The 24,646-nt window shown below is 34.9% G+C and overlaps 2 protein-coding genes across 2 annotated transcripts in view; both read left to right on the forward strand.

The window, feature by feature from the left end:
* LOC118746480 overlaps positions 1 to 7,806 on the forward strand; it is a 41,505-nt gene extending 33,699 nt beyond the window's left edge. Inside the window, exon 4 of the mRNA XM_036480329.1 lies at positions 7,797 to 7,806. Coding sequence (XP_036336222.1) covers positions 7,797 to 7,806 — 10 coding nt within the window. The remainder of the gene's footprint in view (positions 1 to 7,796) is intronic.
* A 4,339-nt stretch (positions 7,807 to 12,145) lies between these two features.
* On the forward strand, positions 12,146 to 20,765 carry LOC118746399. Its single transcript, XM_036480259.1, has 3 exons — positions 12,146 to 12,239; positions 14,900 to 15,081; positions 19,424 to 20,765. Exons 1-3 carry the CDS (start codon positions 12,146 to 12,148, stop codon positions 20,576 to 20,578), a joined length of 1,431 nt encoding a protein of 476 aa, XP_036336152.1. The 3' UTR covers positions 20,579 to 20,765.
* The last annotated feature ends 3,881 nt before the right edge of the window (positions 20,766 to 24,646 follow it).

Raw genomic sequence — 24,646 nt, forward strand, 5'->3', positions numbered from 1 at the left:
CCAGCCATAAAAACACACCGAAGAGAATATATGGCCTCGTATCATCAATCATTTCAAGATATATGGAAGTATTGGATTTTTTAGAAAAAAGCGCCGCAGGCGAAAATTTGTAAAAAAAAATCGCGCGATTTTTTATTAAAAATTTTCAAGATATATGGAAATATTGGATTTTTTAGAAAAAGGCGCCGCAGGCGAAAATTTGTAATAAAAAATCGCGCGATTTTTTATTACAAATTTTCAAGATATATGGAAGTATTGGATTTTTTAGAAAAAAGAGACGCAGGCGAAAATTTGTAATAAAAAATCGCGCGATTTTTTATTAAAAATTTTCAAGATATATGGAAGTATTGGATTTTTTAGAAAAAAGCGCCGCAGGCGAAAATTAATTAAATATATGTGCATAAATAAGACCGTAAAATTAATATTTTCCTTTTAGCCTTCAATCCCGTAATGCATCACAAAGTATTTTTGGCTAAAAAGAACTATTAACATTTTCAACGATATGGCACCTCATTCATGGCGGCCATCGCTGAACAATTGTGTGTTTACTATTCTTTGTGAATAGAAAAATATTTTAAGAACACTTTTATAAGCATTAATGGCTAAATATTTAGTGAAAAAAGATGTGCATCCATTTGTTTATGAAGAAAAGATGGTGTATTAACAAAAAGAAAAGTGATTAGTGCAGTGTTTATAAAAAAATAATTGTGAAGCAGTGGGGAAATTTTAACAACGAATAACTTAAAAACTATTAGCATTTGTACACAAAATGTTGATGATATCGGTCAATGAGCACCTCCTCAACACCCCCTCCGAATTTCATTAAAAAATTCGTAATACTTTGGGTGATATAGGAAATGGTCCATTATAGGAAATCTCAGCCAAATGTTTCAACAAAAAGTCACATGTTTTATTTAAATAAATCACAAATAGAAGACTAATAATTCATTACATTATTTTTGGTTAACAAGGATTATACGTAGCTAGCTTTACACCACTCAATAAATAAATCACAAAAACAGAGGCTAATAAATTCATTAAAAATTATTTTTGTTTATCAAAGGAAACTGTCGTTATACGTAGCTATGTTTTATATTACAAGTCATGTTTAATAATAATGGATTGGCACTTAAACATATGTTAGTGTTTGGCCGAGCTTCTCCTCCGATTTGTGGCATGAGCCTTGATGTTGTCACACAAAGGGGAGGGGCCTACAGTTTTACGCTGACTCCGAACGGCGATTGTATTTTTATGAGAAGCTGTTTTTTGGGGCAGAAATACACTCGGAAGTTTGCAATTGGCGACCGAGGGGCGACCGCTGTTCAGAAACAACCTTTTTTCGACATTTTTTGCGATGTTGCTTTGACCAGGGCTTGAACTTAGGCCGTGCGGAGTGGAAGCGCGCACTGCTTACCACTACACCACAGCGGCCGTGGCGTTTTCTTTTCTATTGAAAAATTTTTTCTTCTTATTAACCGACTTCCAAAAAAGGAGCAGGTTTTCAGTTCGTCGGAATATTTTTTTTGTATGTATGTTACCGCATAACTTTGGACCACGTCAACCGATTTCGAGAATTCTTTTTACATCGGACAGGTAGTGTCTCAGAGACCATACTAATCTGGTTTAGATTCTATTAAAATTATTAAATATGTTAAATGAATTAGATATTACAATATGGGTATCCAATTAAAGGGGTTTGAAAATGCTTTACTTCTAAACGACACGTTGAAGGGTTGCCACATTTAAAAAATCAAATTCACTTTAATTAAGGGAATAAGGTAACGGAAATATGTACATAAATATACCAATATGGGTTTCAGGCAAAAGAAAAAATTGGGCATATTTAGCAAGAAATAAGTGAAGAGTTAAAGCATTTATGAGTTAATTTAAGAGCCAGTAATTTAAAAGGAATATAATCAGAACAAATCAGTGATTGACAATGTATATATTTGTAATAAAATAACAAATATGATGTCGTAAACCATTGGTTTGAAACAGTTATTGTTTTTGTTATAATTTTTGTTTAGTTCAGTTTGAGCGCGGAATTATGAAAATAAATAGTTGGTTGCCGCGACCGAAAAAATTTCGTGGAACTTTATACGGGATCCTAAAATAAAATTAAAAAATTTATTCAAAATTGATTCATAGTCAGCAATGAATTTTTGAAGAAATTATCCTTTTTGAATATTTTAATTAAAAAAATTAGCAAAACGAAGAAAAATGTAACTTTTTAACAGGAGAAAAAAAAAAATCGATTTTGCTTAAATTTAAGTAAAACGGCAACGCTGCCCACAACTTTAACTGAGCCGTGGGCTCAACATATATGTAGAATACATAGAGCATATTAGTTTGATCATGATCACTTAAAGCCGTGGTTTTGGTTTTTATATTGCCATCTTATTTCAGTTATATTTATTTGCAAACAAGCAAAGACCGTCTTCAGACGGTTATAAAGGTTAGAGGGTTGAAATAAATAAACAAAAAAAAAAAACAATAATATTCCGACGAATTGATAACCTCCTCCTTTTTTTGAAGTTTGTTAAAAAGAGATTAGGCACGTCAGAATACCAATTTTTGCACTATTTGATATTCACAAAAAATTCAAAATTCTGTGTAAAAATGGGAAATTATAAAAAAATTTTAGCTAAAATAGCCAAGTCGATTTAAAAAAAGCTAAAAAATAGCTAACAGCTAAACGCAAATTTCTATATCTTAACGCCGAAAATAACAGTTATGTTCACGTTGAGCTTCGAGTTAATGGCTTTGTGGGCGATTTTGGAGTTTACCATACAAACGATTTTCGTTAAACTCTCCTTAAACACCACATGTATTTGAAGTTTATGGAAATGCAACCCTTTTTCTGTTTTTTTGTTCCCGTACTGCAGGATATAATCAGATATAGGCAGTCCGAGTTCGTTCCGTGCACATAAATCTAGAATATCATCAATCTATCTATGCCAAAACCAAAAATGTGACTCGATGGAACTTTTGGGCTGATTTCAACCCTACCAAAATTATTTGCCCGAAGTAAAAAATAAAGAAGGGATCAATGGTTAAAGTTAGATTTTTTAATTTTTTCAAATATTAATATCTTCTGAACAACATAACCTATTAATGACGTCAAAATAAAGGTAATAAGGGGGCCTTTCACTTGGTGTATATAATTTTCTCCGTTTTTTTTTATATTTTTTAGTCAGAAATACCGAATAACCACAAAATATGTAAATATATTTTATTTAATGGCGTTTATTTAAAATTTGTTTTAAAACGGATTGTTTTCACGTCGCGTAAAAGGTATTTACATTATCTTTAAATTCGCTTCAATCACTTTGTGATCGGTCAAGTAATTTCTGAGATATTATGAGTATAATAGATATAATTTGAACCTCTTATATTGGCTTTGGTTTTTATTTGTTCAAATAATCTTGGTATGGTTGAAATCAGTATGAAAAGTTCTATCGAGCCACATTTTTTAATTTTTTTTTATAGCTAAACGGTTGGTATTCAAGACCACGAATACTTCGGATTATTTCTGTCTAAATCTAAATGTGATAATATAAAGTAAACAAAAAAATTTCAAATTAAACTCTGGGTTTCTTAAATACACCAATGAGAACACTTGACAGTTGTTCGTAAACTCAAAACGTTAAACTCGAGTTTATAGTCAACGTGAACATAATTTAAATCTAGGTCCAAGTAGTCCACTGGCAACACTGATATACATACATGTATACTTGTGTTTTGGCGACATCTGTAGCAAATAATGCCAAACTGGCTGAAAGCTTTTTAACCATGGCAACAACCTTTTTTTTAATGAAGCAGGGTGTCTAAAATTCTTTGGAACAATGTAAGCGAATGTGTGTGTGTGTATGTTTATGTTCCCAGTGAAATGTAAAGTACACCTAGGGGTCTTTTTATGCGGATTTTTTTTATGCGGATTTGAATTTATGCGGTTTTGGTTTGGTTTGGTTTGGTTTGACCATTATTTTGCAGTAGCGATTTTGCTTTTTTGAGAGTTTTTATTACTTTTTTCAGTGTGTAAAAGACAATGCTTCTGATAAATAATTTGTTTTTGTATTCTTACATAATAATAATAATAATAGATTGGCGCTTACACAGAAGTGGAGCTTCTCCTTCAATTTGTGGTGTGCGCCTTGATGTTGTCACACAAAGGGGAGGGACCTACAGTTTTAAGCCGACTCCGAACGGCGATTGTATTTTTACGAGAAGCTGTTTTTCATGGCAGAAATACACTCGGAGGTTTGCCATTGCCTGCCGAGGGGCGACCGCTGTTAAGAAAAAAACCTTTTTTTTTCTAAATTTTTTTTTTTTATGTATTCTTACATAATTCATGTATTTATTGTGGTATTTTTATTTTTATTTTTTGGTTAAAATACAGATAAAATTTTATTTATTTCATTAATGTTCGGTTTTACATGGAATAATAAGTGTTGAAGTGAAGAAATAAATAGTTTTTTTTGCTCAATAATGCCTCACTGGATTTTTTTATGCGGTTTTCTAGAATTTTTTACATCGAGTATCTGAATTTATGCAGTTTTTTAAAATGCTTGAACGCATCCCCTGTTTTGGTATGAAAGTAAAGAACTTTTTTATGCGGATTTTTTTTTATGCGGCTTTCTGAGGAACGCATGTACCGCATAAAAAGAGACCTAAGTGTACAGCTATCGAAATTAGAGGTTGGAATCAATCAATAGCACTATCGATGATTTCAGACAATCGTAATCATTATGCGCTCTTTTATTTGGTGGGCTGACGAAAAGGTTATACATACAATACGTACACCGATCAGCGGCAAGAATAGCGACCATCTTGGATCGGCGCATTTAAAAAGATGGTACCTATTCAAGCTAAATATTCCAGAAACTGTCAAAATAGTAGAGGACGAGGTGCAGCGGATATGCGAAAAACATAGAGCTGCAGATCAAGATCCTTGAGTTACACCTACAACTAGTGCACAAAGCCAAGGGCGTAGCCAGGTAGGGTCTAATTTTTAAACCGCTACTGCCTTTTTTAAACTTTTATAGTCTACTTTGTAAACCAGTCAATAGTTTTACGCAATTTTTAATATATTCTGGTTTAAATTTTAGCCCAAAAAGTTCGTGGTTTAAAAATCAAACCAAAATGTTTTAATTCTAGTTTCTAGGTTTCATATATAGAAAATTTGGTTTAAAATCTAAACCGAAATAGAATATGTTTGCACAGCGAAATGTGGTGTTGATTCAAACTCAACACATGAAAGCACATTTACATGCATGGCTGTAGCTGAGTGTGCAAAGATGCTTGATACAATTGGTTGCTACCAAGGCTGTCCGGGTTCAGTCCCAACCAGACGGAGCATGAAATTTAAGATTGTTTTTTTTTTTTTATTCTTAATTATGAAAATGTTTGGGTTTAAAATTTAAACCGAATTGTTTAAATTCTAAACGCAACATATGTGCTCTCTTTTTTTTAAACTTGGAAGGTTTGTATTTGAAACTGAATTTAGTTTGGTCATATATGTAGTCCAAAAAGTTTAAAATTAAAACCGAAATTTTTAACCGTGTATAGAATTGAATCAAACACCCATTTGAGTTTTTCTTACCATTCTGTGATAAACAGGATGGAAACCCCAACGAGGAAAACACTTCCTATTCTGTTAAATCTTGTTGTGAATGACTTAAACGAGGTTCCAGAAATAAGAAGTACTATTTCTACCTTAAAAGATGTGATACACTTTTTTCGCAAATCAATAACACGCAAGAATTATACTCCTGATATATCACGTTTCTGTGAAACAAGATGGTCGGAAAAATATAAGGCAATCAGGAAATTTTCAAAAAAAATTTTCCTGAAGTTGTGAAAGCTGTAGAAAAGTTGTCAATTCAGGTAAACTTTTCCGCAAGAAAGTTGGAAAGTTGAAGTTGGAAGTTGCTTGGATGAAAATTACTAACAGGCTAACCTAATATTCACGCACGCCGCCAATTTATTGTCAAAAATTTCTCATGCACATGCAACTTGTATGAGATCAACCGAAATTGAACGGCGTGCGTATGAAGCTAACTCAATTTTCAATTTTTGTTCCGCGTGACATTTTGATTTGACGTTTCGCTCAATGAAATCAAATGCAAACGCATGCAAGTCAATTTCGGGTGACGCAAAAAAACAAATTCGACGGCATGCGTACCAAAACGCAAGCCGCGAATATTAGGTTAGCCTGTAAATTTTCAATGTTTCTGGAATCTACAGGAAACATTTTGCAAACGAAGACAATAGACCTCATCGCCGTTGATCAGCATATTGAAAATATTTTGGAGGTGGTTAAGAATAATCGAAGGAATGCAGAAGGAGTAACTTCGGAGTTAATTAAAAAATCTCGTATGTTTACAGCCGATCTAGGAAGCAGGTAAACAAAAAAAAAAATGAAGTAAACCCCATCTTTCAATGAAAATGAGTACTGGCGACGGTCTATAATAATACCGTATCTGGATTCACTAACGGTCTCTTTACAACTACGCTCTTCTGATGAAAATAATCCAGCTTTTTCGCTGTCTATATTGCACCCATTGTATTCTATTAAATGTTCTAGTGAAAAGGTACAAAAGAACTCGAAATATTTTCAACAGATCTATGGTCTAGGTATGGGAAGTGAACTCATTCTTTGGTACAATTTATGGAAGAAAAAGAACTTTTCCGAAGAAGATTTGAAATATGTTGAAATTGTAGATCTATTTAAAGAAGAAAACGAATATCTAACAGCGATAGAAAGGGGTATTTCCATTTTGAGTGCTTTTACATGCACTACAGTGACTGTGGAGCGATCGTTTAGTACACTTCGTAGAGTAGAAACCTGGCTCAGAAGCACAACAGGAGAAGAAAGGCTTTCTGGACTATGCCTCATGAGCGTCCATAGAAAACTCGTTACCGAAAACCGCGAGTTGATTCACGAGGAAATAATCGAAAAGTTTGCTGAAAATCGTTATTAGCGTAAAAATGATTGAATTAAAAATATATTAAAACAATTAACAAGTATATTTCGTTTTGCCCCCCAAAAATTGTGTTTTGATTTTCATGTGGCCTTGAGCTCGAAAAATATACAACAATAAATATTTAAAAAATAAAAAGGGTCTTGAGTTTTTAATTTCAATGCCAAATTTAAGAAATACACTCATAATTCAAATGAAAACTATCACACACTTTCGATGGTGCGATAGTTTCCGACCCCTAATCGAAATAACACTGCCACTTACTACTTTTTCTGTACATATACCAAAATTTAAAAAATATATCAAAATATGTTTTACTTATCGATAAAACTACATATCTAAATATTTTACAAATACGCATTGGTAATATAAATTTTTAATAAACCAATTTTTCGAGTGTTTTATGAACTATTTTATAATGCTGGCACATACCTTTATTAAGTTAATTGTTGCTATTATTAGACTGAGTAGTTATTATTATTACTATTTGAGGGAATAAAAACGACCTATGTATATAGATCGATTGTGCTGGCCTCATAAAAGCTCTATCCAACATTACTCTATTTTTGAAATGAAGCATTTTAGATAACAAAGTTTGAGCTTAAACATACTTTTGAAGAGGGCTGCCACCTGTTTAATGTTCGGTTTTGCCCGAACTTAGACTTCTTTACTTGTTATCCATCGAATAAGTATTTTTTATCCACGGTGAATTAATTTAGTACCTCAATGCCAATTTTACTAGACTATAAGAGGTATGTACATTGTACAAACTTATAAATGTTTATTAAATATTTTTTTTTTGTTTACTTATAGGCATGTGTGAATTTGTTTGCTTTACTTAGTTTAATTTAAGCATTAATTCATTGACAAACTTCAGTAAAAATATCAAACGATCAATTTTCCTTCTTTGCTTAACAAATTAATCTGAAAAATTAATTCAGATTTATCCACTTCAGTAGAAGTTATTGATTTAATTATAATACAATAAAAAACTGATAAGATATATGTACATATGTATGTATATATGTACATATATCTATGCACCTAATCGTTATCTACCAATTAAATGATGGACAGAGATGCCAGTTTGGTAAGGTTTTGTCGAAGTCGTAGTTGATTTTTTTTTTTAAAGAAACGGAATTGTAGAGACATTTTGAAATATGGGCAAACTTGGGAGACTTAATATTTGTCTGTGGCGATGTGCCGATTCCCTTATTTAGAACCTCTTTCAGTGCTAGTAGCATTGCGAAAATATGGTCAAAGATGGATTTGCCACACCTGAAGAAGTAACTCTGTAATCTCGACCGGTCATACATGGGCCAGTGCACCGAAAGAGCGACATTTTTGTCCTCGAACTTTTATAACAAAAAAATTATTACCTCACGATATTTTTGTAAATTTGTAAAATCATTTATGAGTTATAAAATAGAGAAGTATTTTCAATAGAAAAAATTTATGTTTTCAAATACCACATCGAGTTTCCCAAAAATATTTACTTGCAATAAAATTTACGGCGAATAAATATAGCAAAAAAAAACAACGTATTTTTGCATGATTAGGAAAAGGTGCATCGAGAGCCTCAGGTGATCCAGCAAATATGATTCGAGATTAAAATGTAGCGCACCAAAAACCTTTAAAAAGTATAGCCTGGTCTCTGTGTCTGAAAATTATAAGCCAGTTTCGAATGAGGTCAACATGAAATGCCACACCAGTCGAATGTTATAACTTTTGTATTAAAAAATTAAACAAAAGCAGTTCTTCCATACTAAATGGCTTGGAGGGTTGATAAGAAAATAGAAAAATGTGAACGGAAATCGAAAGATGCTTGAAAATCGATACGGAATTTGAATGGAGAAAACGATTAGCAGAATTGAGGGAGCAAAAAAGTCAACTATGTAACATGTCAAAATAAACTATAAAGGCAAGCTAAAGTAAAGGCCTGATAATGAATTGAATAAGAGACTGTTGTAAGAATGTCGAGAAGCACAAAAAAACGTAGGAGAAATCAATGACATATTCAGACAAAATTTCCAACCAATCCCCCACTGTTTACAACAATTTTAACTCTAAACAAGCAGGAGTGGCGAGGAAGCCGAAAAGCAGCTCACTTTGAACCGTTCAGCGCGCTTGGGACATTTTTCAAAAGTTTTTATAATTTTACTGCTAATAGATTATTGCTAACATCGATTTTGTATGAAATAGTTTCGTCAGTGACTGATTTATCGCAGTTTTCGTATTTCTATGAATTACCGTTCTGTGGGAGGTATGCATGGTTATCGTCCGATTTGAAAAATTTCCAAAAGGTATTAGACTGATTGTAAATTTGTTACCCTTATAAGCTTTAAGTTTTATAAGCGTTTTTTATAAGCGCTGAGCGTTAAGCTGAAAAAATTAAATTAAATTAAAATTAAGCAAAAATAAATAAAAATATTTTTAAAAATTAAATGAAAAAAAAATCATTTTAAAACACAAAAATTTAAAACTTAGAAGAAGAAAAAATCATCTTAACCAAAAACCAAAAGAAAATTAAACTAAAAAATTAAAAAAATTAATTTAAAAAAATATAAAATAAGTTAAATGAAATTAAAACAGTATGCTTCTTTTTAAAACAATAATATCGAAACATTTAAAGAAAATTAATTAAAAAAATAAAATAAAATAAGTTCAATGGAATTAAAAAAATATGCTTTTTTAAAGCAATAATATCAAAACATTTAAAGAAAATTAGATAATAAAGAAAAAATTAATTGAAAAAAAAAATTAAAATCACTTTATAGAAATTAAATTAAATTAAAAAAATAGATATATATTTTCCTTTTTAAAACCATAAAATCTTAAAATTAAAAGACCTAAATAAAAAAAATGTAAATAAAAAAATCCTCCCTCTGAGTACTCGAAATCGGATGATGTACAAGTGATTTATTCTCCAATTAACTTTTCCACGAGTGGTGAATGAGAGAGCTATGCTAGAATAACAAAAGTCTTTCGAACTATCTTGCCATCTGTCTTTCATTTGTCTTACGACCCGTCTCCGCAGGCAAACGTTTTTGCCTACCAACTGTCATTTTTATTGCCAGATATAAATTTTATCAGAGGCAATATTTGTGTGTGGGCATTTTTTATCTTGGTAAAAGCATTTGTAAGATGGCTATTTTTGCCAGATTTAATTACTTAAAAAATTTAGAAAATTTGCTATTTTACATACAAGAACATAATAACAAATATTTTAAGAGAAAACGGCAAAATTTTTGCTGTTATATTAAAATATCATTAATATTGCCTCCACGAAATGAAAATGTAATGCGCAAATGAAAATGTAGCAGTCATAGACCAAATTGCTGGCAATATTTATCAAGATAAAAGCTCTGATAATTCGAGGATGTTACGAAATGTTGAAACAGATTTTTGTGAACTACTGGACCAAATCTACGACCTCTACTAGGTCACCTAACAAGTTAATTTTCACTTTAGCACCATGTAATTATTATTTCCGGTGAACGGTAATAATAATAATTGTCGCTGTTTTCAAGAAAAAAAATTAAATAGTGATCGAATGCTGATTTAGATTATTTTATTTATAACATGAATTAAGTGTACACTCAACGAAGAAGATCTTTTGTTAATTTTCTCTTCAGCTGGGTGAAAAAATTTGGGATGTATGCCATTTTTCTTATATGTAGGTTAGGGTGGGTTTCGAGCCTTAGATCTTAAGAGACAGCATGTTTGCTTGATTTCTTCTGCAACGGTTAGGACTTTAAGATCACGATGTAGTTGCCTGTTTTCCAATGTGGATCCAATATGTACAAATCCACCTGAATCCTTTTGACCCTAAATTTTTTGGTTCATTTGGTCCCTCTCGCCTCTCATCGACTTTCTGGCGGAAAAGGGTTCGTTTTTCCGTGCCAGACAGCACGCGAAAGGTCATTACCTGAATATACAGTATCTGTCACGTAATTGACTGACCAAGTTACCAGGTTGATTTGGCCTCCCAGTACGCCCTAAAAAATCCCACTGTAAGGTGTGACTCGAGTAATGTTCTATGGTTGAGGTCATACCAGTTCTACTCGCAGGCTGTTTGTAATGACCAAAGATTGACGTTTGTATGAAGAGAGATAAGTCTATAACAAACAAATTTTTTAACTAATCTATTTTTTAACTAAAAAATTTGGCTAAGTTTTATTATTTTGCCTCAGTGGCATTGCCGAACCCAATATTAATCCAATTGAACTTATCTTATCGCTGCTGGAAGTTGACGTTCGACAATATTGAAATTATTATATGCACAGGTGAGATTATGCATGTACATATACAGGCCCGTCTAGAGGGCTGGAGCGGGTTGAAAGGGGATTCCCCCGGGCCCCAGATTTTTAAGGGGCCTGAAATATCATAAAATATCATATAAAAAGTGCTAACTGATCATAAAATAATGACAGGCTTATGTTTGTGTTGAGTTTGTTAACCGATTTTGAATTATATCAGCTTGTCTTATATTTATAATTAACATGTTAATAAAAAAAAAATTATTCCTTATAAAAACAAATATTTTTCAATATTTTCGCTAGGAAGTGCATCTTCGTTATAGGCTACAGGGGATAGGAAAACTATTAATTGATCACATTCTTTTAAACGAATACAATTTATGTACAGGGGCCCGTGATTTTTCAGTCTGGCGCCCGAGTTTTCTCTCGGCGGCCCTGTATATATGTATGTATGTATGTCCATTTCTGCTAAATATTTACTCTTATTATCTTATCACTTACACAAACTAGCTGCAGAAAAGCCGTTTAGCGCCATCAATCAGTGGAAGACCATTCGAGCGAATATTTAACCAATATAGGAGGTCACTAATCGCAAAATTTTCGGCAAGCGAACATAGTGGTTTTTAACGCGTCTAAAACGTTTGAACATTGTTGAAATTGCATATCGGTTTGTTTTCATTTGTTGTTGAATTTGGACGGGTAGTAATGGAAACAGCTCGCGCGTAATCCACTGCGGCACCCGTAGCGGTCAACGCGTAAATAATGGCGACCAATTGAACTGCCAAGGGTTAAGGTGTACCGAAGTTTTATGCCATAATAAACAAAATAGATAAATTTCCGACCAAAAAAGGTGCCAGCTTTGCTATAGCCGGCAGAACGTGTGCCAATACTTTAAAACAGACAATGCCTCTGTTACCAACCATTGAGGAAGAGAGTCAAATGTCATGGCTGCGCTTATTTTGTCGCTATCGATTGCAATTCCAGGCAATGACCTCAGGTGAGAGAACTATGTAATTAGAAAAGTTTTACAGCAAAAATATGTACGAAGTTGTGATGCCCAATATCTTGTGATTTCCATCTTCCCGGTTATATTGACCCTTCTGTGACATCCTTGGTACAGCTGCACCAATTCGGATTTTTAAAACGAATAAGTGGATTAATTAGTCAACAATAGTGAATAAGTGGAATTTTTTGTGTCGGTGACAATGGCTGAGGTACATCTATAGTGCCTTCATTGGCATCCTTGATACAATTGTACAGCAAGCACATATTCATATAAAATGTAATACGAACATTTTAACCCCAAACATGGTTTATGATTATACGAGGGAAGTTTAATTAATCACTGACTTTTTGAATTTCCTACGAAGTTAAATCTAAATAAAGCACTGCTCCTATCAACTACCATCTATTAATACATATACTGTTACCAAATTTTGAGCAGGCTACTTTATTTTGTTTGAATTTAAGAATCATTAAAATTAGAAATCTCGTATATTTTGACGAATGTATAAGAAAGAAAGAAAAATTGTCAAAAATACAACTTATGAGATATTAGGTAAAATTTTTAATTTTTCCGTTTAAAATTGCTTAAGATTACTGTAAAAAATTATTATTTTGTTTAATTTGAATTTTGTAGTTTATAGCTGATTTCCACCAAGCCTTAACTGTAGTTTATGCTTATTGGAAAAAGGAGATTACAACTCGAAGAGGGTAATTCCATTTATTAAGTAGAAGTAAACGAAAGGAAAAAGGCGAAAATTAAGAAATAAATCTTACCGATCACCCCATGCTAAAATTCTTATCTGAGCTCTTAACTGCAGTTAAGCATTTGGTGGAAATAGGTTATTAGACTCGCTATATTTTAAATGCGAATTTATTTTGTTGAAAATCAAAATACATATACATAACTAAAGTTTAAATGAATAAATCTAAAAATCATGTAAAATTGTGTTGTTTTATTGCATAAATCAAAAGTATGGTCTTTGATCTGTTGAAAAATAAAATAGAAATTTGCCACTTTGCGAAATAATGCGGATGCATCAAATAAATTTTTAATTTTTTGTTAATGCCATCAGATCTGCACCAATGGTTTGGTTTTCAAAAATGTGAAGGCACACTAAATGCATTGTTCTTTAAATGTGTAATAAAGGTATAATTTTTTTTAAATACTGCCATCTGTTAAAAAAAATTTTATTAAAGTTATTTAAAAAGTTATATGAATTATTAAAAGGTGGGTATCAATCGAAATGGGTTTTGAGAGGGTTGATTTCTTAACTACATGTAAGAGGGTTGCCACCTGTTTGAAAAATTAAATTCCATTTCAATTTAGGGAACTAGGTGACTGAAATTTGTATTACCACATATATGGGAGTCAGACGAAAGAGGTTTAAGGTCATAGCTTGCAAATATTTTGAAGAGGGTCGCCACCGGTTTACAAATCGAATTTAATTTAATTATTCAAAATTTGAATATGAAATATAAAAATATTAATATTAAACGAAAGGGTCACGATATCGTATTGTTATTTTATTACAGTATGTAAATATACTGTTATTATACATATTTCAGTAACCGGAATCCCTTAATTAAAATGAAATTAATTTTTTAAAGAGGTGGCAACCCTTATACGTGTAGTTTAGAAGTAAAGTATTTTCAAAACCATGTCGATTGATACCCATATTGTAAAATCTAATTCATTTAACTTATTAAATAATTTGAATTAAATTTTTTAACAGCTGGCAACCCTTTTTTAAATAAATACAACTTTAATGCTCATCTACAGACTAATCCCTCTAAACCGACACCTCACTTTAGAAAATGGAATGAACTATATGTATTTACATACCTATGTAAATGCAACAATAATCCAAATTTTAAAACTTCAAACTGCATTTACAGAGAAAGTATGAAAGGTATCAAAAACCAAATTACATTTTTGAATTCAGTGTCCTCAATTTGACTAGCATTCATTTTAATCCGTCTATAATTATATTTTTTTCACATTTTGTATGGAGCTACAGCACTGTGCACCGTTCGGAGTCGGCGCAAAATTGTGCACAGGTCCCTCCCCTTTATGTGACAACATCAAGATGCAAGCCACAAATCGGAGGAGAAGCTCGCTGTGGCTCATGGAACACATTTTCTGTTATATTATTCATAAAGTTTAGAAGAATATCCGAAAAAATAAGAAGAATTGGATGTTAAAACTCAGAATCGGCCTACTTCGGCCCGGTTGTCCATCCAAGGGTTAAACATTTTCGACAGGAATACCAGCGCGAAGGTGAATGTGACCTTTTGTGAGTGGCATGTTATAATTGAAGCTACTCTTATGTGCTGCTGAAATGCCCCTTTTCTATTTGCTTTAGTTCAAATTGGCATTGAACTGCTCACTTTGTCTGGTTATGAAATAGCCCAAGGCTATGCAGAAGGGGCAATGAAGGGGAAGAACGCAATGTTAAATTTGACAGCTGTTTGCATCGAACATATATTGAACTGAATCTTAATAGTACCCACCTCCGAAGTCCAGTTGCGGTACCATTTCTGAACTAGTACACTTTCTTGCAGGGTATTGTATTGCCGATCGTACACATTTTTTAATGCTTCTATTTTATGTTTAAACAGCTCTAATTATTCAACTTGAGTTTTATCTTTCAGCTTCTGCTATTTTCTTGGCTGGTGGCATGAAATTAGCTTGGTCTGTGTTTGAAACCCCAACTGTTAATGCAAAGAGCATAATAACTTATCATCTCCTGACAATAGCCTGGTTTGTTGGTGTGGCTGCTGGAGCAATTATGGCATCGGCATTTGTGCAGCGCGTTAGCAAGAATGTTGCGCATGTAAGTAAAAATATTCGAAGATGATAGAGCACGTACATATGTCTAGATACAGGACGTTAGGAGGGTCGATGCAAATATTCAATACAACGCCGAATGAGATCAAATATTCCAGTATACATTTTATGGCAGATACATTCAAATAGAGGGAGGGTTCCGGATGGCTTCATTTATTTGTAGATTAGTATTAGAATTTACGGAAGCCAACACACAGTCTATTAATGAAATCATAATCAACAGTAATATTAGGTGGGCTATATCAATCTTCCAGAACTCTAAATCTCACTGACCAGATATGTAGTAAATCTAACAAGTCGACTAACAGCCTACATTGGAACGTATTTAATTATAGATGACCTAAAATGTAGTATATCTAACAAGTTGACTAACAACCTTGTCTGGAACGTATAGCTCCATAGTTGGAAACCATCTTTATAAGCTGTGTAGAGTTATGCTATATCATGATAATGGTGTCTATATCAAAGACAGGTAAAATCACTCATACTAAACTAATAAGCTTTAAAATTTTGTTTATTAAAAACAGTGGAGAGAATTTCTAAAACCTATATCAGACTCTCCACCAACCCATCCATTTTATCCAAAGACCAGTATGCCTACTTTAAAAGTGGATTCCCGAAGATGGCGCTTAATTTTTTGTCTCAATAATTGACGAATCATTTGAAATGAAGGACTCCTAACCTATATCAGACTCTCCTCCAACCCATCCATTTTATCCAAAGACCAGTATGCCTACTTTAAAAGTGGATTCCCGAAGATGGCGCTTAATTTTTTGTCTCAATCATTTGAAATGAAGGACTCCACACCAGTAACATTCCTCAACATCGCCGTTACTTTTTACAACATACTAAATACTACTCGCAATTACCTATCTATGAATGCGCTTGAGACAGACAGTCTCTGGTTGGACTCACCCACCAACTGCTCACCTTCAACTTGGTTAGTTTAGAACTAAGGGTTGTATTGCGTATGCAGACGAAGTAGCAGCAGTGGTTCAGAGAAAGTTTCCATAGACTTTTTATAATATAATAGAGACCTACCTGAATTCACTAGTTGCCTAGTCGAAAAGGGTGATTGAATGGTAAACCCCGCTGAAACTGAATTATTTCTCTTTACTAGGAAGTAAAAAGATGGTAACAGCTTAATTTGCGAAAATAAAGCTAAGTTCTTAAAAGCAATTCTCTACAGCAAGCTGAAGCGCAATGGCAACCCAGCTGAAACTGCAAAGAGCCGCAAAAAAATATTTCACTTACACAGGTCACCTTCGCCCGATGCTTGCTAGGTAACGCCGAATAGTCTGTAGCCTCTTCCGCCTTACATTTACAGTGAAGGCCATTGCTTCACCCTTCGACTATTCTTTTGTTAAAACGTTTTGGATCTGTCGATCTTGTGCTGGTGCTTGCTAAACTATACTCTATGGAGTTTTAGTTTGGCGGCCTGCACCAATGAAATCAACAGCGCTTAGAAGTCTTCAAAGTCTAAAACACGGAATTGTGCATAATACGAACCCTTTGCTCCATGCCCACAGAAGTCCAAATCTCGTTGTTGCATCTATTGCACTGGACTTAATTTCTCAATAGGATGCTGTTATTGCGGCAGTAAAACTTAAAGAAGCCGGTCCATACATACATATATCGAGGGAATCTAAGTTCTCACTCAATTCCTAAATCCATACACTTTTTTGAAGCGGGAGTTGTTTTTCACCTGAAATAAGGCTAACAACATCTTTTTGCCTCTCCGACCACAGGAGTGTGTATCAGGTGGATGTGTTGGCAAGACCCCAGTGTCTACAGAGAAAAAGCTAGTCTGCATCTTCTCGGACAGTCAGGCAGCCTGCGTTATTATGGGCGACTACTTAATTGGTTAGCTTGGCCTACGACTAGAGGGGAATGCACTGGTCTATTATAATAGTTGTAAGTATATAGAAATAGAAGAAAATGTGCAACACCTTTTACGTTACTGTCCGACTTTAAGTAGTAGAAGATTACGCTCGATTGTCAAACCGTTTCCAAAAATCATTCCAGAGTGGTTTGCACCCGAGTGAGCTCATAATATCGAAAGAAATTGGTAACTCCATTTCGTACCTAATAACCTAAAGTACCTATAATGGCTTATGCATGACAACCTATTCAAAATATACTGAGAAAATTTGTTCCCACACGCCTAGCAGCGCGAACTTTTGAAGTATCATTTGAAATTGGCTTGATAGGTTTTCATAGGAAACTCCAGTAAAAAAAGTATAAAGTGCATTCAGAATAAATGGCAATCTGTTAAACTTAGGAGTAACTTGTTAAATATATGTAACGATATCGAGAAAGCCTAGATATAACGGGTGATTTTTTAAGAGCTTGATACCTTTTTTTTTAAAAAAAACGCATAAAATTTGCAAAATCTCATCGGTTCTTTATTTGTAACGTTAGATTGGTCCATGACATTTACTTTTTGAAGATAATTTCATTTAAATGTTGACCGCGGCTGCGTCTTAGGTGGTCCATTCGGAAAGTCCAATTTTGGGCAACTTTTTCGAGCATTTCGGCCGGAATAGCCCGAATTTCTTCGGAAATGTTGTCTTCCAAAGCTGGAATAGTTGCTGGCTTATTTCTGTAGACTTTAGACTTGACGTAGCCCCACAAAAAATAGTCTAAAGGCGTCAAATCGCATGATCTTGGTGGCCAACTTACCGGTCCATTTCTTGAGATGAATTGTTCTCCGAAGTTTTCCCTCAAAATGGCCATAGAATCGCGAGCTGTGTGGCATGTAGCGCCATCTTGTTGAAACCACATGTCAACCAAGTTCAGTTCTTCCATTTTTGGCAACAAAAAGTTTGTTAGCATCGAACGATAGCGATCGCCATTCACCGTAACGTTGCGTCCAACAGCATCTTTGAAAAAAATACGGTCCAATGATTCCACCAGCGTACAAACCACACCAAACAGTGCATTTTTCGGGATGCATGGGCAGTTCTTGAACGGCTTCTGGTTGCTCTTCACTCCAAATGCGGCAATTTTGCTTATTTACGAAGCCATTCAACCAGAAATGAGCCTCATCGCTGAACAAAATTTGTCGATAAAAAAGCGCGAAACACATTTCGAACCGAACACTGATTTTGGTAATAAAATTCAATGATTTGCAAGCGTTGCTCGTTAGTAAGTCTATTCATGATGAAATGTCAAAGCATACTGAGCATCTTTCTCTTTGACACCATGTCTGAAATCCCACGTGATCTGTCAAATACTAATGCATGAAAATCCTAACCTCAAAAAAATCACCCGTTATGTACATACGTACCATCATTCATACACTAGGGGGGTAAAAAAAAAAAATTATCCAGCGACCCTCAGAACTGAATATCGAAAAAATGGAGAGCCATATTTTGAAATTTGTTTAACTTGTAATTGTGCCGTCAGGGGTTTGAGTTTCCCATGTATTTTACACAGCCAAACTAAATTTTTTCGTAGAATTACTACAAAATCGTTAAAATCAAATTTCAAATAAGAATATTTCCCTTCAGAAATCTTAAAACAAATTAAATTATAAAACATGCTTTACTTTTTCCCGTTTCTTATAATTCTGCCATTTATGGACCACCCTAATGCAAATGCATATTCGAAAGCCCATACCATATGCACATATAACAAACAAATTTTTATGAAAAAGATCAGTACTATCTCAGCAATTGTAGATATCGATTCCAAAATAATTATCTTCACATACTTTGAGGCAGTCCCGATTTCCCTTATCTGGCTATTGTTTATTTATGTGTTTATATTTATATTAGGGGCATCAATCTGCATACAAAAAATCGGTACTGCTTTTCCATCGAAAATATAAAATGTATTATATTTTAAAGCTACTTTGTCTAAAAATAACCTCAGATGATAGAAGAGTTTAGGCTCAAAAGATCAGCGGAATCAAAATACATAATAAGATTTTTTAGAGGCATTTTCAAATTAGAGTAGCTCACGTAGTAGATGTTAATATTTTTCCGAAATGTTTTAGCGGAGGTAGTGTAATTCCTGTGGAATAAGCGGAACCTTTTTTTTGGAGGTGCATCCTAATGTACAGATGTTATATCAAGATAATTTTTTTTTATATCACAGAGTCATAAACACATCAGCGTTGCTATTTATATATTTGCACAATTATTCGCACTCGATAAAATGCCACTTGAAATTTAACACTTTCGCACTTGTACGAGTATTCAAAGCAATTTATATATTTTATGATCCAATCATATTTTCTGGTCTTATCGACTTTTCATAAGCCAAATATGTACATATATGTACTGATAATATTTTTTGTATTTCTTTTCACTTTCATATTTCAGTGCATAAGTGGCGCGCTTCTTCTGCTCGGCGGCGTTCTCTTTGTCAGCGCTCCCACTTGGTTCGCCTCGCTGCTGTGCAGTTGCCTGATGGAAGGTTGTGCGTACGGCATCAATCAAATACAAGGCCTTGTGACAGCCGGTGAGGTAGCACACAAAGACATTCGTGGTTTATTGGTTGCCAGTGAACGCATTTTCCTTTGGCTGGGCATCTGTCTACAACTACTCTGTACGCGCTTGTGGTTCGTAATGGAACCAATCAGCGGTTATGCGTTGCACGTTAATCAATTACATGGCTTCTTAGCGATCGTGATTGCATTGTCTGCGCTCATCTTCAACATTCTCTATCGCTTCGAATCGCCCGTGCTGCTGAAGATGCAGCAACGTAATTTGGCCGCCACATATGTGATGAAGCGTTTGCAAAGCGCGCCCTACCCCAGCATTGAGGTAACACAAACGTGCGAGGAATGTAAGCAGCTGCTGGAATATGATGCCGGCCAAACAATATGGATGGCAATGCGCAAGAGCAACACCGTGCCGTTATTAAAAGTGCTGCTGCTGCGTTGCTACGGTGCGATTACGCTGTCATTGCCAGTCAATCGCACCTTCATCACGGCCAGCATGACTGGCTTGAAATGTACCATGAATTGTGTTTATCTGCTGGCACTTTGTGGTGTGCTTGGTAGCATAGTGGGCGCTTTGTGCGTGGACAAATATGGACGACGGAAGATCACCGTAATTTCACTGTTATTCTCTGGGAACTGCGCCTTTCTCATGGGCGGCGTGCTGCACTACATCTACGCGGAAATTTCGACAATTATACTGCCGCATCTGACATTTGAGTTGGTCGTCTATTTGATGTTCTGCTATCAGATTTTTGCTTGCGCTGGTGTCGCGTTGGCTTCCAGTGTTTATATGGCAGAGGCATTCACAACTTCGGTGAAAGCTAAGTGTTTGGCGACGCTGGTAGTGTGCGAGCAAGCTTTGCAAGTGGCTTTGGTCTTGACACTATTCTATGCCGATTTTGCGGAGCCCCGATTTTACTTCGCCATAGGGGCGCTGGGCATGGTCATGGGCACATTGGCGTTGTTTTTCTTACCTGAAACAATGTATTTGTCATTATACGAAAGTTTAGTGAAGTTCAACAAAGTTCCTTAATACTTATAAGTTAAGCTAATGATTCTAATCGAATTTATGTAAATGTAAGTTAAAATATAAGTGACTGTATTTATTTACGCGCACAGTGTATTGCTTAATTAGAAATACCGCTTATACACATTTAATTTTTTTTTTATTTTTTGAAAAATTATTTAATTTTACCTTTCCTTATGTGAACATGTGGCAATTTACAAGTATAAATATACATATGTGTATACTAGGGTGGTTCTTAAATGTAGGAAGCCTCAACCCCTACGTCGATGCTACTATAGTCACAGATATCACATACAAATTTTGGTCCCGATTGGAGACGGTTAAGACGTTTTTATAGGGTAATCTGAACTTAAGCCTTAACCGACTCCAATCGGGACCAAAATTTATAGTATATATCGATTTTGGGTATTAGATGAAACAAATTTGTTTTAATTTTTTTAGTCTCTATAGAGGAATCTGTACTTTGCCCCCTGTGTGACACGCCTTAACCGTCTCAAATCGGGACCAACATTTATATGTGATATCTGTGACCGTGGTATTACCGATTAAGGGGGTGAGACAGAAAAAATTCGTTCATTTGATTTTTAAGGACCACCCTATTGTATACTTATGTACTAAAAAATCACAAAAGTGGTGACTTGTGTTTAATTTCTAGACGATATAAGGAGAGAAAGATTAGTAGTTATGCGATTTATTTAAGTTGCAACTTTTAGATCAGTCTTTCCTTTGATCTTATATGGGCACTGAAGCCATTTTTCAGTCTGGGCAAACTGATCAAATGTAATATAATCAAGCCAAGTGCAGACATACCTTCCCCATTTGGGCCTTCCTTTGTCTTTTTTGGGCGCCTTTGCTTTTGTCAGCTATCCGTGCTGGTTGGTTGAAGCGGCGAGTTTAACAAGAACCACCCAGAAGTCTGTTGTTTCTCTCAAATCCAGCTTGTGGAGTTCAAGAACTTAAGAAGTTGCAGTGGGTTAATATCACTTATGTCTGTTAAACCGCAGAAGCAGAGTTTGCCTAGAAATCTGCTTCTAGTCCTACATAGTGCTGGCCAATCGCAGAGCAGATGCCCTACCGTTTCTTCTGCATTTGATGTATGGTACTGGAAGTGTTTTGTTCCAGTTCTAGTCTTGCAGCATGGATTCCCAAGGCCCAGTGCCCTGTGCAAGCCGGAAGTTAGTCGAGATAGATCCCTCCTATTTAGTTTGATAAGAAAATCAGTGCGTTTTGCGCAGTAGGTGGGCTACAGACTCCTGCAGACCCTACAAGATTATAAGTCTTTCCACATACTACTAGCCATCTTTTTCCGGCGCTGAGAGATGCCGCCCTTGATATAGCTCAGAGGCACCAGACAACCCTGAGACAACCAGAACCTCTGATGTAGCCCCTTGTGATCATCTTAGGCCTTGATGGCGCTTGAATTCACTTTAATTGGTTCTGAAGTGAAGGGTCAGTGAACGGTGTCGAGCGCTGCTACAAATAATATCCACAGAAATGCAAATAAATTGACGTGATTCAATGCTTCAACATTATTATTGGCAACAGGAAGGACATTAGCGCTTGATATTTATTCTTCAAAATGAAACTGATTTGGTGACAAGTATCGGCGCCGAAATTCTCCAAATGAAAAGCAGTGGAGCCTAAAAGTATACAACATGGAAAAGTAACAGTCGACGTTGCATGTTGTTTAGCGCACCTGGTATTCTTTTGGAGATTTTTAGCGATCAAAGTTAGCGATAGCGATTGCTGGAATCCGGCTGCTGTAGGATTACCAACTTCGACTGACAACACAATTACGTCCCTTGTCCGATTGGTAACAAGTAAACATATGACGGTGTTTCACTGAAAAATATGATTATTATTAATTTAGTCAGCTATACATCTTAAATACATGAAATTTTAAGTTTTGTCGTTATTGCAGGGGTCCATCGATATATGGTAAGGGTAACTAACTGATTTAATATAAGATTGTTTATTCAAACAATTATGATTTGGAGAAAGCCTAATGCAAGATATTTAATTGGAAGCCGTTTAAATACAGGCATTTTTTAAACAATTTACTTCCTGAAAATTTCTATATTACTTTTATGCAAACTGCCGATTTTTAAGAGAATCGTCTCATTCGTTTGATTCAGAGAGGCTACAAATAAAACTAATTATTGGGAATTATGGGAAAAGGCAGGGCATTTTGGAAAATATGTATGCATGTACGTACACGTGCCAAAAATGAAAAATAAACTTTTACTGGGAACAACAAAAAAGTACCAGTTTATATGACAATTTAAAGCACAACAATTCAGTGATACAAATTAAAGAACTTGAAAGCTCAAGTGTGTTGTAAAGCTCGCATTCTTAACTAAAAGCTTTATAAATACTCAGTTTACCTATATACACTCCCATGCACTTGAATAGTGACAATGCCTTTTAGCTTTTCCTGGGTTATTTTTCTTTATTAAATTTCCAATATTTTTTCGATAAAATGCAGTTCATTCTCCAACAAAACCGCATGCTCGAATTTTTCAAAATCGTCTTTCCGATAAAAGAAATTATCGAAAACGGTTCACGTGGTCCAAAGCTTTCTGGTAGCATATGTACATAAAAAAAAAGATAAAAAATATTCCGACGAATTGATGACCTCCTTCAATACGCAGCCAGCAAAAAATTCGAAAATCGATCCGAAAAAGGACAAAAAAGTGGATGAAGAACGGATTTTTGTCCGCTTACTGATTCCATTTTCGGATACTTTGACGATCCGTTTTCCCACTAAAGTGTGCGGCAGAAACGTACGTGCAGAAAACTATCGAAAATTGTTTGTAAAGCGGATACGTTTTCAGCTGTTTTTTCTGAAATTTGTCTGTTTCACAGATATTTTTTCATCGTTCAAAAGAAATAAAATTAGGAAGCACCTGGCGGAATTCGAAACCGGCACCTTCTGGAAGCTAGCAAATAGCGGCACACTCCTCTGCACGCTCAGCCAATAGCTTGAGCAAATAAAATACAATTATTGCTTTCAAATGACATCATCTTTTTCGAATGTTTCGAACGTTTTCCGAATACGAAAATTGATGATAATTGTAGGAGTTTTTTCTATTCGTTTTCGGATACGGAAAATTGAACTAAACTGCACTGTCGGCAAAATATACGTTTCTTTGCTGGCTGGGTAATAGAAAGGTTTTGTAATAAAACAGGCTTCTCGCTCCCACATATAAAAGCGGCTCCTTTACTTGTGCAGAATGTTGCTCACTCTACAGTTTCTACTTATATTAGTAGTAAAACCAAAAATTCGTCATACTAAATATTCGTTGGCATCGCCTTCGTTCGCCTAATTTTCTGGAACAAATGAAGAGTAGCGACCGTTTAGCTACAAAATAACCAAAAATGCCGATTGATAGAACTTTTTACGCTGATTTCAACGATACCAAATTTAGCGGAGGTAAAAAATAGAGAAGATATAAGAGGTTTATTGGCTTTGTTTATTTCTATTTTACAACGCTTTTATCAACTTGCAATGTTGTGTTCCAGAAACTTTCAATGTTGTGGATCCAGAAACTTTCAATGTTGTGTGTCCGACACCAAAGCAAAGCTTTGAAAAGCTCCTATAAAAAAGCATAGTGAATAGGGCGAGGTAGATGACATCTAGATGTCGCCCTATGTACTACGTTTGCTACACCGGAAATAGACGACACGCCATTTCTTTAAATAAAATTAGTTTGACTATTGTCAACTAAATCGAATGCTTTGTAAGTGAAGTGACTGGATACCAGTCCGGGAACCAGTTGGGAACCAGTTTGGGACTAGTCCGAAACTACTTACCTTCGGCCCAGTTGGGGACCAGTTGGTCTTTTTAAGCTCCTGTGGCCGTTTTAAGGGTAATACTTGGGCTCCTGCACTGCCGCTCGGGGTTTCTGCCTTCTACGGTGGTAATTTTCGGCCGGGTTGCCTGTTTTGGCGGATTGTTGTGCTGTGTGCCGCGTATTACGTGTACCGGGTACCACTTTCTCGAGCGAATTGCTCTGAGGAACCTGTTGTGTGAGTTGCTGGCTTTTTGGCTAGACTTTGAGGAGGGTTTATACA

The sequence above is a fragment of the Rhagoletis pomonella genome, unplaced genomic scaffold (assembly GCF_013731165.1).
Source record: "Rhagoletis pomonella isolate Grant_MI unplaced genomic scaffold, Rhpom_1.0 Rhpom_scaffold_00010, whole genome shotgun sequence".
Classification (NCBI taxonomy): domain Eukaryota; kingdom Metazoa; phylum Arthropoda; class Insecta; order Diptera; family Tephritidae; genus Rhagoletis; species Rhagoletis pomonella.

What these genes read in the sequence shown, in the direction of transcription:
- LOC118746399 (XM_036480259.1), top strand. Translation starts at nt 12,146, where the DNA reads ATGCCTCTGTTACCAACCATTGAGGAAGAGAGTCAAATGTCATGGCTG. An exon ending in ATTCCAGGCAATGACCTCAG is followed by an intron (nt 12,240 to 14,899) that starts GTGAGAGAACTA and finishes TTTATCTTTCAG; the next exon opens with CTTCTGCTATTTTCTTGGCT. An exon ending in TTAGCAAGAATGTTGCGCAT is followed by an intron (nt 15,082 to 19,423) that starts GTAAGTAAAAAT and finishes TTCATATTTCAG; the next exon opens with TGCATAAGTGGCGCGCTTCT.